The sequence below is a fragment of the Fomitopsis serialis genome (genome assembly GCF_022376445.1).
Source record: "Fomitopsis serialis strain Sig1Antser10 chromosome Unknown B0H18scaffold_131, whole genome shotgun sequence".
In the NCBI taxonomy this organism is placed as follows: Eukaryota; Fungi; Basidiomycota; class Agaricomycetes; order Polyporales; family Fomitopsidaceae; genus Fomitopsis; species Fomitopsis serialis.
In genome coordinates, this window is record NW_025955091.1 from 63,754 (window position 1) to 77,931 (window position 14,178).

Genomic DNA, 14,178 nt, shown 5'->3' on the forward strand with positions numbered 1-14,178 from the left:
ATCAACGCCACAGACGCGTGCAATTCGCGTCGCGTCACGCATGTCACAGACGCGTTGCATCGCCAAATTCGACAACAATACTTTGCTTTATGAGGGCAATAGGTACTTATGAGGATAACAGGAATATACGTAAGATTTCTACTTGACCACTTAATCTACAGGGTGCTTGTCTCTCGAAATGCTACAATGTATCGTGAATCCGTGATGCTGTAGTCTCGGCGAGCTAGGACGCGACGGCGTGAGGCTGGACTGGCAACGTCCGCGGTCGTCGACGTTGATCGCGGGTCAAGGTCTCCCAGCCGCATTAGGCAGAGCATTGACGAACCCAGCATGCAGACTTCGGACATCGATAAAGGTACGCCAGGTCGAGGAGCTAATGCCAAGCAAGATAGGATGTGGGGCTTTCGCCGGCCGGCAGCCCGTGCATGACCTCGACGAGGTCGGAACCCGGGCAGTCAAGCCAAACAGTGGGTAGCCTGGAGCAACATCGGCAGGACTTGCAGAGTCAGTGACAGAGCAGACTTTACAGCCTGGGTTATCCGCCGTATCGTATCTTGACGGCCCCGTTACGAGTGCGAGCTTCCAGAGCTGACCAGTGGAATAAGCATCAAACAAGGCGTCACAGATAAAACTTACCTTTCATCTCATCCGTTTCCTCGCGCTGTTCATATTGAAGGACGAGCCTCTTCAAGTGTTGCTGTTCAACCTTGTCCTGCATCTGGGCTGCACGAGTCTGTGCGGCCAGAGTGGACTCTGCAGGGATAGCGAGCTGCCGGGCCTGGTGTCTCTTCAGCATCGCACGAAACGATAGCCGGTAATAGACGCTACCTGAGGCTTGTTTCCACGCTTCGTGAAAAGGGTGAACGTCATAGTCCCCGGTTGGTCAGCCGCGTTAGTCGCAAGGTTGTCCTCCTCCTCGAGGTCCTCATTGCGCTTCTTCCGCAAGACAGGCGGAGGAAGACTGGAGTCCCACATGGCTAGGGCAGTCTTCTTGTCAACCTTCCTCCCGTCCGAGGAGGTTTCAATCTCCATCTTCGCTAACTCTCTAGCGAACTCCGCGTCATCTTCCTCCGAGGGTCCGACATTCTCCTGGGAGGCCTTAAGGACGACAGCTTCAGGAGACGGGGCGCGCTCGTCAACCTAGGTGATGGTCAGTTAAAACCAGAAGCGAGGTCTCACAGGTCTCACCGGAGAGACAGCTTGAGCCTGGTCTTCGTCTTCATCTTCACCGCCATCACGCCTGTCCCCTTCACCGTCTTCTCTGTCACTATCGTCACCACTGTCCTCGGCTGTAGATACTGATCCTGATCGTTAGCATCAGTATACTTTCATCACGTGCTGTACCACGTACGACCAGCATTCTGGTAAGCCGTATTGAACATCTCGTCCACAGCCAGAGCAACTTCTTCGAAAGTCTTGAACATGGTCAACTTCGGTCTCACCGCCTATAACAGACGTGCACTTCAGACAAAGATATCGAGGCGCAGAACCAGCCACTCACCTCGAGGGAATCTGTCAACATGAATTCCACATCCATGGGAAGAGGCGCCTTGCACAACACATACAACTGACAAGCGCTATGAGTGCGCTCGGCGGAGATGCGTAAGATATGCCCACCTGGAAGAAACTCAAGAAATTGTCTAACTTCTTCTGCTGAGTCCCTCGGTCGAAGCACATGCCGACAGTATCGAGGATGACACAGACAAGCCGAACGCGGAAGAAGTCATCAGGCATGTCGACAGGGCATGGCTGGCCGGGTAGAGGTCTGCCCTCGGCTACAAGAGATCGGTCAGCATTGTAGTCGCATGCCACAAACAGCATGTAGCACGTACGATGGCCGAACGTCACGAACGTCCACAGCGTATCGAAGATAATGCCCGAGCTAATTAAGCGATAGATGTACAGCTCGCCAAGGTACTTCGCGGTAGCGACACGCCGCTGGTTGATACTATAGACGTTCTGCTCCAACCCACGCCGGATATCCTCCAGCACCTGATCCACGACGGCGACGGCGAAGGCCGGGTGGTACCGTTGCAAGTCGTACGTCAGCATCGCGAGGAGTGCGACGTTGCCGAACTTGACTTTCCACGGCTTCGTGAAGACCTTGTGCAGGGTACGGAGCACAGCTTCGTCGTTCCAGTCGAGCTTGCGAATAAGTTTCAGGACCTTGTCGATGGTCTTCTTCGTGAGCACGTCATAGATGAGGTGCCGGATGAAGAGCTCCATAGGCGTACGCTCTTTGTCTTGCCTTGCTGTGCGCTCCGGCGGATTGCACTGGGAATGATAATCAGACAGGTCGACTGTACAGTCTCGGGAGGGTTACCTGGTAGTATGCGTTTTCCAAAAGAAGCAGCTGCCTCTGATCAAAGTGCTGCATGCTTTGCTTCCTGCGCATGAGCTCCAGCTGTCATGGCAGCCGTTAGATTGTTAGGTGGCAGCAGACCCGGGAGGATGTACTCACCATCTTGCTGAACGGTTCCCTCGTCTCATCGCTTCGCAGCAGGAAGCGTCCACAGCCTTCCAGCAGGATGGCAAAGTTGTCTACATTTGTGCCGTGGAAATCGTCCAAGCACACCTTGAACATGTGCAGGATGACATGGGGAGGTATGACCCGAAACTTCGTCAATGTGGAGATGAAGGTTAGGTTCTGCAGTGGGTCCAATGCATCAACAGTGAGTAGCAGAGTCGCATACGGGCATAGCAGCGTACCTTCAGCCGAACTTCAGCGAGCTCGATGACAACCTTCTTCTTCCGCTGAAGGTACCTGAACTCTTCATCAAGCTGCGCAGGCGCTCTCAGTGACGGCGTGCCGCACAATCAATTGGAAGAACTCACCCAAGCGATAACGTCTTGACCGATATCTGGCATGTACTTGTTCAAAGTCGCGATGAGCCGTGAATAGTGGGGTAGGAGATCTGTGCGACTCTTCGGAACCTGGGACATGAACTGTAGAGATCATCGCGCTAACTTCAACGAGTGAGCCAGAGAGGGAAGCATTGGGGACGGACCTTCACCATCCGCTTCCGAGCCGCCTTCGAATTCAGGAACGCGAACTCGACTGCAGCTTGATCGATCATGGTTCGGTTGGTCGCGTCGGGAAGACGCGCGAGTAATGTGGTTAGCATCTGAGAAGGGCCCTGAGGCGCGAGCTGGGGAGTGGAGGGGGGTGAAGTCTTCGGCGTGCCTGCGGTAGGTGTGGGCGCGCTAAGAGAGATGTCAATATATTGAGAAGTCTTCGATGAGCGAGGAACGCTCACTCGTCTTCGTCATCATCCTCTTCACTTTTCGGATTGACGTCATCCTGAGCGGTGAGCGCAACCCCGTTGGCCTGCCCTTCATCATTGACCTTCAAACCAGCGAGCTCTTCCTCCAGCTTCCTCACTTCCTCTTGCACCCGCTCTTGATCCTTCTTCTCCTTCTCCTTGTTCCCCACATCCGCCGTCTCGTCAGCCTCACCCTCCAGACCGAGGACGCTCCTAGGCACATAGTCTTTCAGATCCGGAATGTCCTCGAAAAACCGCCGCTCCTCTTCGTCTTCCCACTTTCCGCCGGTCACAGACTCGACATCTCCCCCAGGCACGGAGATGCCTGTGTTCGCCCCGATCAGGATGGATTCTGTCCTCTGGGAGGCTGTCTTGAGCGCAGGCATGGGTAGGTACAGGAGCTCAGATAAGCTGAACAGCCAAATGTGTGAGTTCCTACGCATGCGTGAGGTAGGAATATCTCACGTCTGACAACTTGCTAGTAGCTTCTCGTAGCTCTTGGTCATCTTCTCGTATGCTTGCTGCCTGTCCTCAAAGATCTCTCCTGAGCGGATGTATGCTTCGTGATTGCGTTTGTCTTGATCTTGCAACCGCTGCGAACAAGGTATAAGTCTGCAATGCAGCTATTCAAGAGATAATACGAACGTTGTGCTCTTGCACCAGTTTTTTCGATACATTCTCGAAGTAGCCCTCACACATCTTCTTGAATCTGTCTCGGATCTCCTTCTCGACCAATTCTTCCTCTTCCTTCACGAGCGCCGGGAACGCGCCGTTGACCTTCGCGTTCGCTTCGTCCGTGGCGGCAGAGGAGAGTGTGCCTGGTTCCGAAGAAGCCGAGATCTGCTTGGCGGTCGAAGGAGGTGTGATGCCCAAGTAAGGACGAGCAAAGGACTTCAAAAACGTCGACAGAAGCGGCAGAGAAGACAGAGTAGGATCGTTCGACAACTATGCCGAGATGTCAGCTAGGTCACACATGGCATACGTCTGTGCAACTCACCAGGTCCTTAATGGCCTTGATCATCCACTCGCCACCACTTCTTTCAGGAGCGTCTCTGATGATCCCAACCAGCGCAAGCTCTGCGCATACTCGTAGTACAGGCCGTTGGCGTGTGACTCGCGCCGTATCTTCCTTCTCTCGCTGTTCCGCAGCGAGCGCCGCCAGTGCAGCTCGGTTTGGCGGAGCCAATGCCGCAGACAGCGTAGAAACGAGCTCGGGAGTGAAAGCCTTGGAAACCGGCGATGTAGCAGAGAAATGATCTATTGGGTCGCATATATGCGCGATGTTAGGTCTATGGGAACTGTGTTCGGCAGTGGTCGAACGATGCGCACCTCCGCCGCATTCCATACGTCCTTCTCTGTCTTGCAGCGCGCTATACCCTCCAGAGCAGCACCAGCAAGCTCATCCACATACTTCTCCAACGACAACGTCTCTATGTCTTTGATTATTTGATCGCGATTCTCGACGCCGACCGACTGGCGAATTCGCTTGATCAACGCGGTGTGCCGTTTGAGAGAAGAGTCCAAGGCCTTGGCCGGCGCTGCGGCATTAAACCAGAGACATTGAGTCGTGAGCCATAACACAGATTCACGGGATGCAGACCTTGGCCGGCTTGGGTCTCGTTGAGCTCCTTTAGCTGCGCACGCCGCAGCCGCCTGGTTTGTTCATCGTCTACTTTGGGCGGCACAGACCCATTCAGGGCGGCCTCCATCGGGTTCCGTTGGCTATTGTACACCGGGATGTCGACGACACGCGTATAAGGACAGGAGGTGGAGGTAGGAATACAAGTAGAGTTCACATAGCCGCACCGGCCAGTTCCCGGAGCCGCACCAAGTCAAGCGCGGCCACAGCACTGAGTCCGCCACATCTGGCTTGACTGCGACCTCTTCGCTTCATCATCTGGCGGTCACTGTTTTTCCATCACACTCAGATCCTGTGGTATTTCTCGTGGTTTTCTTCTTACTATTTTGTCCAGCCTGTGAAGTCCTTGGCCATCAGACTCGCGTTGGCTGCAGCATGCCACTCTCTGGGAAGGCGTGGTGTTTTGGAGTTCTGCCCGGGATGGTTGGATTCGGTCGTATTGCCGGAATGCATTAGTCTCCCCCAGGCAGCCCTAAAGAAGACCTTTGACGGAGGGGAGGACGGTCTTCTAGGAATGCACGTAGCCTAAGTCCTGGCGCAGTCCCCGCGATGCTCATATGATACCAAAGCTCGGTACGTCTGACGTCGTCGAGGCTGGGCAGACGTTCTGATTACACACGCAGGGTTGTGGTTATGATCGAGTTATGACCTCTCATCCGTATCGCTCAACATCAATCAACATGTCGGCGGCGTCGCTGCCGACTTGTGATCACTATGTGCTCCGCTCTACGTGGTTGGGCCCCATTTTTCTACCGACGTGATGCAATAGGTTCTTGGAGTGTTGGTTACACGTCCGCTGGCTGCGCGCTGACAGGAAGATACCAGATGACTGCTCTCGGGCGACCTGCAGATTCTTGACAACTAGATGTGGGCTTACGAGTATCGACTTGCAACTCCGCGACTATGACATTGACTTCCAAGTTCCGGGTCAGCGCTGTTTAGCAGTCAAGCCAGCACGAGCTCGCTGCTCACTTGCTCAGCGAGTAGATTCTTAGCCGGGTTAGCTTGGTTGTACTGGCACTTGCGTAGCAGTTGTTGGCTATAGTACTTGCTGTGCTCCGCGACCAGAGACTGTCGGACTCAAACCCGGAAGGATGCTGGGATTCGAAGTATCCACACCCTTGGGCTTGGTCACGGTGCCTGCGGCAGCCATCCATCAGATCTACCAACCCTCGACTAAAATGCTGTCCTTAGGCTTCGCAGCAGGTGGAGAAGTTTGGTGAAACGGTGCTCTTACCACATTGGAGAGTTTCCGGGACGGTCTGCTAGGTTATCTCGGCTCGGCATTCCGGGCACTTGCCATAGACGCGTCGCGTACACCGTCAACGCGTGTCTTTGCCGAACACGTTGAACACAGACCATGTTCGCTGGCTATATCACCCCGCACGCACGGTGCCTCGAACTAAATAGTCTGCCCACGACGCTGCGGTGTGCTGGCACTCCCGCTACCTGACGCCTCCCAGGACTATGAGCACCATCCATGCCTCACCCGCTCCTACAGCTTCTCTGCTGATGAGCCCCGCGGCGTACGCCCCCTCTCTGGTGTCCGCGACGTCGACCGACACGGAGTAAGCATATTTCGCCCATCATCTCCGCCTCCGACTCACCAGCATACGGACCGCTGGTGGGCACGCCACCTACTGAGCGGTACGACGTGATGCACCAGCTGCGCGAGGCGACGGCTTCACCGACTCCACTGGGTGAATTCCTTCGTGACCCCGCCGTGCTCACGTCCCTCTTAGGCCATAAGAAGCCGCGCCGCGGCTCGACGAGCAGCTCGCACCGGGAGCGGCCGCGCGAGCACAGTCGAGAGCGGAGCCGCGAGCGGGACCGCGAGCATGGCGGCAAGGAGCCGCGGCGGGACAAGAAGTCCAAGGACACGTCCGAGACCTCGAGCATCCTCACGCTCGTCTTAGCGGAGGAGGAGCGCCAGGCGCACCGTCTCAAGGCCGTCCTCCGCTCGACAGGCGAGCGGCTCGACTACGAGATGCGGCGCGCGGACCAGGCGGAGCAGCGCGTGCGCACCGCCGAGGGCCACACGCGCGAGGTGCAGCTGCGCGTCGCTGCGGCGGAGTCTGGTAAGCACCAGGCCGAGTTGGATGCTGCGCGGGCACGCGAGGAGACGAAGCGATATCAGATCGTCGCCGAGACCGCTGAGCGCGAGCTCCGGCGCGTACAGGCCGACTTGCGTCGCATCGAGCAGCTGCGCCAGGAGGCCGAGGACAAGGCCTCCGAAGCCCGTGATATGGCGCGGAGTTCCCAGCAGACACTGCGAGAGTTCCAGGCGCGTCAGGAGGGCCGTGAGGAGGGCCGGAGACTGGAAGCTACGAGGAGATACAACGATGGTCGGGAAGATGGGTTCGAAGATGGTCGGGCTGAGGGCTTTGAGCAGGGCCATGCGGAGGGCTTTGAAGAGGGACGTTCAGAGGGTTATACCGTCGGTCGATCCGAAGGCTACAACTCCGGGCGTCTGTTCGGATTTGAGGAGGGCAGGAAGATCGGGTGGTCTGAAGGCTACACTGAGGGCTTGGAGAAGGGCCGCAAGCAGGAGCGCACGCATGCCCTGGAGGCCTTCGACAAATTCATGGACGCTGAAGTCGGCCGGGATGGAATACGTGACAGCGTCATTACAATGACGACGGTGAGCTCTCATACACTGTGCATCTCTCCAGGCGGTCTGAACGAACGTCTAGGAGGATGAGGATGAGCGCACACAGCGCTGGATCCAAACGACGTCGACCCAGATGAGGGAACCAAGTCCGCTTCCTCTCCCACTGCGACCACCTTCTTCGGACATCAGACCGCCGTCTCCTCAGCCAGTGCGGATACCCAGTCCTGTGCCAGCACCAATACCTTCTCCGCAGCCCGTCCACGCAGTTCCTCCACCTGCGCCAATCCCGTATGGCTGCACCGCCGTGTCAACCCGGTGCCAGACGCGAACGCGAACCCCCTCGTATTTATGCCTGAAGGAGACAGTAGACTGTCTCGGTAGCTATATCCTCGAAATGTGTTGGGAGCGGAAGTCAGAAGAAGTGGAAGCCCAAAGGGCATATATAATGTATGTACAACAACTTGTGTAGCTCACTGATACTGTAATGCAGAACGCAGGCGTCCTCGGTTTCCATTGACCCTATTGTCGAGGTGTATAGACAATCTGTCTCCGTGGACTAGAGCTTTTCCTCCCGAAGGTACTTGTTCGTCTGCTTGCATGACGAGTGTGATCGAGACGAGCCGTCTTGATTGATGTTTGCTACAACACCAGCAAATGCCCTGCATTCCGTGCTCATAAATATGACACAGGTATGTAACAACGAAAGTTCGCATCGTGCAGTGGCTGACTTGAAAGGTGATCGCAAAAATGATCATGGAGATGCGTACAAGAAACATCGACTCCACAGCAGCACTTATCCGCATGGGCATGATCGTTGACAAGGCTGCTACCGTAATGGACTGCATAGCTTCGATTTACACGGCCAACGGTCGCGCAGGCTACCGTAGTCAAGTTTTCGCAGACCGTCTTGGTTGGTCTTGGGCTTTCACCGGCATGGGGATACGTCTGTGAGATAGGATCCAGGTGGTCGAGTGACAGGATCGGCACGGCCAAAATTGATGTCGAGAGTTCATCCCCGGGCTCGATACCGTCAACCACTGATGGTACGAAAGTTCATCAGGTGGACAGCCAACAGGAATAGGAGATCAGTTGCCCATCGCCCCAAGACTTTTTATACTGCCAGCAGTAGTCAGAGCTCTGCATAGGTTGCCAGTGTAATGAACGCTGCGCACCTCAGGAGGTCCTCCAGACAGCCGTGACGCTGTGGTACGGTAGTATGACAGATCGTGATCAGCGAGAGCCTCCGTTGAAACCTGTGTAGACTTGGTCTGATGTTGGCAGTAGATTGTGGGAGTCCGTGCCAACAAGTGCCAACCATCCCTTTGCACAGCCTGCTTGCAGCTTGCTTCAGGGAGGGATGGCGTGGATAGCGGAGCCAGTCAAACGCAGAATGATGATGTTGTGTGGTGTACTGTCCCTGAAACAGATTATCCTCGTTGCAAGAAGTCACTCTCTCTATATCAGAGCAAGGGAGCCCACTGGCCGTGAGCAGGTACAGAGACTTGGAAAGGGACATGTCGGTGCAGGATCAAGAGATGATGCCGCGACGGCCGTCGCTCCTTCGCCGGTGGCTTGATCAAGTGCAGATGCGATCTTGAGCGTCCGCCAGGCTGAGCGAGTATAAGCGTCTGGGCGTAGCGTACCCCCTCCACTATCGCTGCCCATCTTCCAGTTCCTCCTTTCCTCGCCGTTGCACAGAATACCATGGCTCACCTCCTAGAACCACAAACCCCGCTCTCGCCGAGCGTCGGCGCCCGCCGCAAGGGCGCGAAGATCCTCCCTACGCTCCCGCTCTCCGCGTTCACCCCTCCGAACACCGGCACCTCCGATTCCTTCCCGGGCCCACCGAGTCCGAGCACGCTCCAGCCAGAAGAGATCGTCGACGTGTACGCTGGCGGCGATCTGAACAAGTGGAGGCAGGAGGCGGAGCGCGGGATCGGCGCGAAAGGCAAGGGCGTCGTCCTGACGCTGTACGGAAAGCAGTTCGCAGAGGTCGAGAAGGAGCTTGAGAGGTGCGTGTGTTTGCTCGCATGCCAGGCGAGGTACTGATCGTCCGCTGCAGCATCAAGTCCGCAGCGGGGGAGACATCCGTAGTTGCCGTCCTCGTCCCGATCGTGGACCTCAGCGACGAGGGCGCCTTCATCCCGCCGTCCTACCTTGCCACCAGAAGCGCATCGGGGCCGGCCCTCGTGCCTACCGTAGTGTTCACGAAGAGCGATCCGAAGGTGAAGAAGGCCCTGCACTGGGCGCTGCTCGAGGGCTACACGATCAACATCGATGTCCAGTGCGACATCCGCGCGACCGAGGGCGGCTGGGACACGCTGGAGGACCTCCTCTCCAGCCTCGAAGATCCCACGAGCCCCAAGAAGCACAACGCGAACATCATCGTCTGTGCGTACCCCGTTTCTCATGCTCGTACCGTCCCTCACGTGCCGTGACCGCCAGCGAACATCCTCCCGCCGCCCGACGACCTCTCCCTCCCGATCGTCAAGCTCCTCACGCACCCGTCCTACCGCAACTACCAGGCGCACACCGCCGCGCTCTCCCTCTACGCGAACGTCTTTGTTGCCTACCTCCCGCCCGCCTGGGGCCTCCCCACGCCCATCCAAAGTGCGCCGAAGGATCGCACAGAATGGAAGAAGCGCATCAAGATGTACAGTGCGTCTCTTCCTCATCCCGCTTCCATCTCGAGGATACTGACCGCCATAACAGTCAGCCCCGCGGTAGAGGCGTTCGGCTTCGAGCGCATCGTCTTTGGATCCTCGCCCTCTGCAGCCGCGCAGACGACGTCGAACGCGAGCGACTGGTACGAGCTCGCGCGCGAGTCGTTCGCGGAGCTCGGGATCGAGCAGGAGGCGATCGACGCCGTTTTCTCTGTGAACGCCAGGCACATCTTCTCATGACCTCGAGGATCTCTGTGAAAAGGACAATAACGCGCGGTGCGGATGGGATATGGCTTGATATAAATAGTGTCGTTGTATACTACCCTTGTGCTTCTGTCAGTGTTAAGTTATACGCGCAACTTGAATGCAATTTGAAGTAGGTGTCGAAGAGGAGACGTGCGTGGGACGACAACACCACACACCTGCTCAGCCTGATGCAGGGAGGTCGAGTGGTCGAGGATGGACCTACGGGCTTGGCGAAGGACGACGGTGGTGGTCTACAAAGAGTAGTTAGGCCGCCGAAGCTAATGAAACACTTACTGATATCGAAACGCGGCTCGACGCGCTCTGCTCGACTAGCTACTCGACTTGTCTGTGCACGCGAACCGTCTCGTCGCGCAGAAGTGCCGGAGTCGAAGACGCGAGAGGAGAGAACTCGAGGAGAGGGAATTCGATAGAGAGACGGGCGATGCGGCCCAGTACAAATACACATGTGAGCTTCTGTAAATACAGCAGGGCGAGAGAGATTCATAAAAATTAGAAGCCGAGGAGAGGGACGTCGACGAGTTTGCGATGGTTCGACAGAAACGTGACGCGTGAAAGACGAAGGGACAGGTGACAGATCGGGAAGGAATGATACCAAATAAGGAAACTATTGTACAGCAGCACATGAACACCCTTCTGGGCGACGGACGAGGTGGACGTCCCTTGATTCCCCTTCCGACTTTCAACGGCAGACCGTAGTCTCGGGCCCTCGATTCTGCGGCGCTCGTCTCGATCGAGCTACCGATAGTCTGCGTCTCCGCCTTCCAGTTCGTCGCAGGCGCGCCGGTAGAGTCGAGAGTACCGTAGGGGATCGTACCGTAAGAGTCTGTCAAGACGCACAATCAGCGGAGACGAGCGAGAAAAGAAAAAGAGACGAGTTTGTGATTGCGATGACCCCCGGAAACGCTGAGTCCGACGTGCGACGGAGTTCCTTTCCACAGTAGGTGAGGACGGAGAAGAGATATTGTTATATGCAGGCGCAATGGTTATGAGATCGTAATAAAGACGGAGAGGATCAGTCTGTAAACTGAGATGCGAGAGAGTGATCGGACACGAAGATGACAGGCACTGGGAACACTCGACTGAGGAAGTCGTGCACAGGGAAGCGGCTCACAGCGATGAACCGGCGACTGCACCTAGACATTTTGGCCACGAAGCTACGATATGGCCAATTGTCAATAAAGACGGACCTGGTGATAGCAACGTGGTCGGAGTAATAGGTGACGAGCTCGCGCTGTACGAAGATTGGACTAAGATCCCTAGGTATTGACCCGTACTATATATCGCACGCAAGCTTCGCCTGATCGACGGCTGGGTCTATGTGGCTGACCGATTGTCAGTTGCCTCGAACCGGAAAGCCATCAAAACAAACAAAAAGACGGAGAGGATACCTTGGTCTACGCATTGACAGGTGCAATGAGACCATAACCATTGAGTCCCCGAGATGCAAGCCTCTAATAGAAGTCAAAGATACAAATCCGATCAACAGGACGTACTGCATTTTACGGATCACATACGATCACGACACCCAATAGATACCAGTCCTGTCGGACACCCGCAAGACAGACCCATCCGCTCACCGCCGACTAGCGCTCACTGCTTCTTGGCTTCGCGCTCGAGCTTCCTCAGGTAGCGCTTGCGGATGCTTTTGTGGAGGCTGTGCGTATACCGGATGAAGAGCATTTTCCAGCCAACGAGGTTCTGCGTAACGGGTGAGGGCGTATCCAAGGAGAAGGGGAGACAAGAGACGGACCATGGCGTAGTCGATGATCGCGTGGCTCCAGTAGGGTGTGCTGACATTGGGGCGGCCTGTCCAGAGCGCTCCGCATGAGAGCCCGATCTGTGTGGATGCTCATCAAGAGTGGATTAGGTCGAGGTGAGGGTGACGGACTTTGTTCAAAACCGAGCGCACGTAGTCCTTCGGCGTCGGCGTCGTGATGTTCGCACGGCGGATCTTCGACATGTTCGAAACCTGCAGCAGAACCGCAAATGGGCGGCAATATAATCGCGAATGAGAGGACACGCACGACGAAGTAGGTGTTCAAGCACTGCACGTCCACGCCTTTGTCCTTGACCTCCGCCGCAAGCGACGCGGTGAACGCCGACAAGAACGCCTTCGTGCCCGCGTAGGTCGCGAGCATGGGCGAGGGGATGCCCGTGCCCGAGAACGAGCCCATGTTCAGGATCAGGCCGCGACGCCTGTTCCAAAGGCGGTCAGACAACATGGCACGATGAGATGGTAATAGCATGTACCGTTCGACCATGCGAGGCAGGATGAACTTTGTCACTCGGACGTTGGCATTGACGTTAATCCGGAGTATGTCCTCAACTTCTTGGTCGGCGGCCTCGGCGAAGTAGACTGGGGCGGTGTGTGACTTGCCGACATTATTGACTGGCGTTCGTCATGAGAAAAGAGGACGGGTGCACGAAATAGGTTAAGTGAGACTTACCGAGGACACCAATGTCCAGACCCTCAAGCGCCGCGGCGAAGGCCCTCCACTTCTCAGCGTCCTCTAAGCTCGAGAAGTCCATCACGACTGCTTTCGCCTGCACCTTATTGTTCGGTGGGCTGCTCGACTCTGCAAAGTACATGCTCAGGCTCCTGCACAAACGCATGTGCTACATGAGGGTGCCTCACCGATCTCCGCTACGAGTGCGTCCAACGCAGCTGCGTTTCTCGCTGAGACGAGGACATTGAAGCCCTTTTTCGCGAGCTGGAGAGAAAACTCCTTGCCGATACCCTCAGAGGCACCGGTCACCACTGGCGCAAAGGTCAATAATTCCTTGACTTCGTGCACGAACCGAATGCGCACCTGCCCAGGCGCCCTTGCCGGCACCGTACTTCTTGAGCTACAATTCGCAGAGATCAACTTTCCGGGATCCATGTCGGGTTCGTAGACGGGACGGAAAGCTTACGCTGGTACCGGGAAGCACAAACGTCTGCAACAGCACATTGGCCGCCTTCAGCACGAATTTTGCGCACGAGAGGACGCCGACCGCGAGGCACAGCGCGGCGATTGGGTGTTCCGAGATTTTGAACAACGCTGACATGGCTGCGTCTGTCCGGCGTTGACTCGAGCTGGCGTCAGGACCACCCAGCAATATCCGTGCCTTCCGAGTGTCAGTGGCACTCTGATACGCGCTCACTAGCGCGACGCTAAGGGATGTCCGACGACCGACGAGGAGGAGGAGGAGGAGGAGGTTCTAATTGCCTACGCGGTGACGCGCCAGTAGTGAGTGGTAGATATCATATATCACGTGCTTGCGAATACGGCGTCGGCGCTTGCGCTGCATCCTGTACTGAGAACTTACCAGTCTACGAAGTCCGGCGTACAGTTGTAATAGACTGGCATGTTCTTTGCCGTGACCGGCCGTTATCTCGGCGTATACGGTAGACACAGGAACATCCCTGTGTTTTCGAAACACGCACCATCATCAGACCATCGTTAATTGGATCCGATCTCTTTCCTGGCCAGCTGTCAATTGGACCTAAGGTTAGTAGTATCTGACGACGACTGCTCTGGCCAGATGGAATGGGCGGCCAATGACTCCTGGTACGTGATATGTATACCCTCTTGCCAAAGTCCCAGAGACTGAAGACCGTCGCAATCACGATGGTCAAACGCTCATACGCCATTCTGTGTTTACGGCCCGCGAATTACAGCTCATGCTGTACACTCCTCCGTCCGACTCGGACCCGGAGCGCAGAGCTACCAACCATCCAGCCACTCCATTCCA

At 56.2% G+C, this 14,178-nt stretch overlaps 4 protein-coding genes across 4 annotated transcripts; 2 read left to right on the forward strand and 2 right to left on the reverse strand.

Annotated features, from left to right (window-relative positions):
• Positions 1–535: 535 nt before the first annotated feature.
• B0H18DRAFT_1087486 (ARM repeat-containing protein) lies at positions 536–4,972 on the reverse strand (the record flags this gene model as incomplete). Its single annotated transcript, XM_048032174.1, has 18 exons — positions 536–588; positions 637–787; positions 829–1,140; positions 1,189–1,304; positions 1,352–1,445; positions 1,573–1,775; positions 1,833–2,274; positions 2,324–2,404; positions 2,462–2,647; positions 2,710–2,781; positions 2,836–2,946; positions 3,009–3,204; positions 3,258–3,674; positions 3,729–3,856; positions 3,909–4,208; positions 4,261–4,488; positions 4,593–4,801; positions 4,864–4,972. The coding sequence occupies 18 exons, from the start codon at positions 4,970–4,972 to the stop codon at positions 536–538; spliced, it is 3,408 nt and encodes a 1,135-aa protein (XP_047887278.1).
• A 1,587-nt stretch (positions 4,973–6,559) lies between these two features.
• On the forward strand, positions 6,560–7,982 carry B0H18DRAFT_885571 (uncharacterized protein; the record flags this gene model as incomplete). The annotated part of the gene is made up of 2 exons (XM_048041078.1): positions 6,560–7,525; positions 7,599–7,982. 2 exons carry the CDS (start codon positions 6,560–6,562, stop codon positions 7,980–7,982), a joined length of 1,350 nt encoding a protein of 449 aa, XP_047887279.1.
• A 1,047-nt stretch (positions 7,983–9,029) lies between these two features.
• Positions 9,030–10,755, forward strand: B0H18DRAFT_1040436 (uncharacterized protein). The gene is made up of 4 exons (XM_048030557.1): positions 9,030–9,525; positions 9,576–9,904; positions 9,959–10,171; positions 10,226–10,755. The coding sequence occupies exons 1-4, from the start codon at positions 9,218–9,220 to the stop codon at positions 10,414–10,416; spliced, it is 1,041 nt and encodes a 346-aa protein (XP_047887280.1). The 5' UTR covers positions 9,030–9,217; the 3' UTR covers positions 10,417–10,755.
• A 1,278-nt stretch (positions 10,756–12,033) lies between these two features.
• Positions 12,034–13,491, reverse strand: B0H18DRAFT_959189 (3-ketoacyl-CoA reductase; the record flags this gene model as incomplete). The annotated part of the gene is made up of 9 exons (XM_048042789.1): positions 12,034–12,141; positions 12,194–12,280; positions 12,332–12,412; positions 12,468–12,639; positions 12,694–12,832; positions 12,891–13,019; positions 13,079–13,201; positions 13,254–13,290; positions 13,357–13,491. 9 exons carry the CDS (start codon positions 13,489–13,491, stop codon positions 12,034–12,036), a joined length of 1,011 nt encoding a protein of 336 aa, XP_047887281.1.
• Between the last annotated feature and the right edge of the window lie 687 nt (positions 13,492–14,178).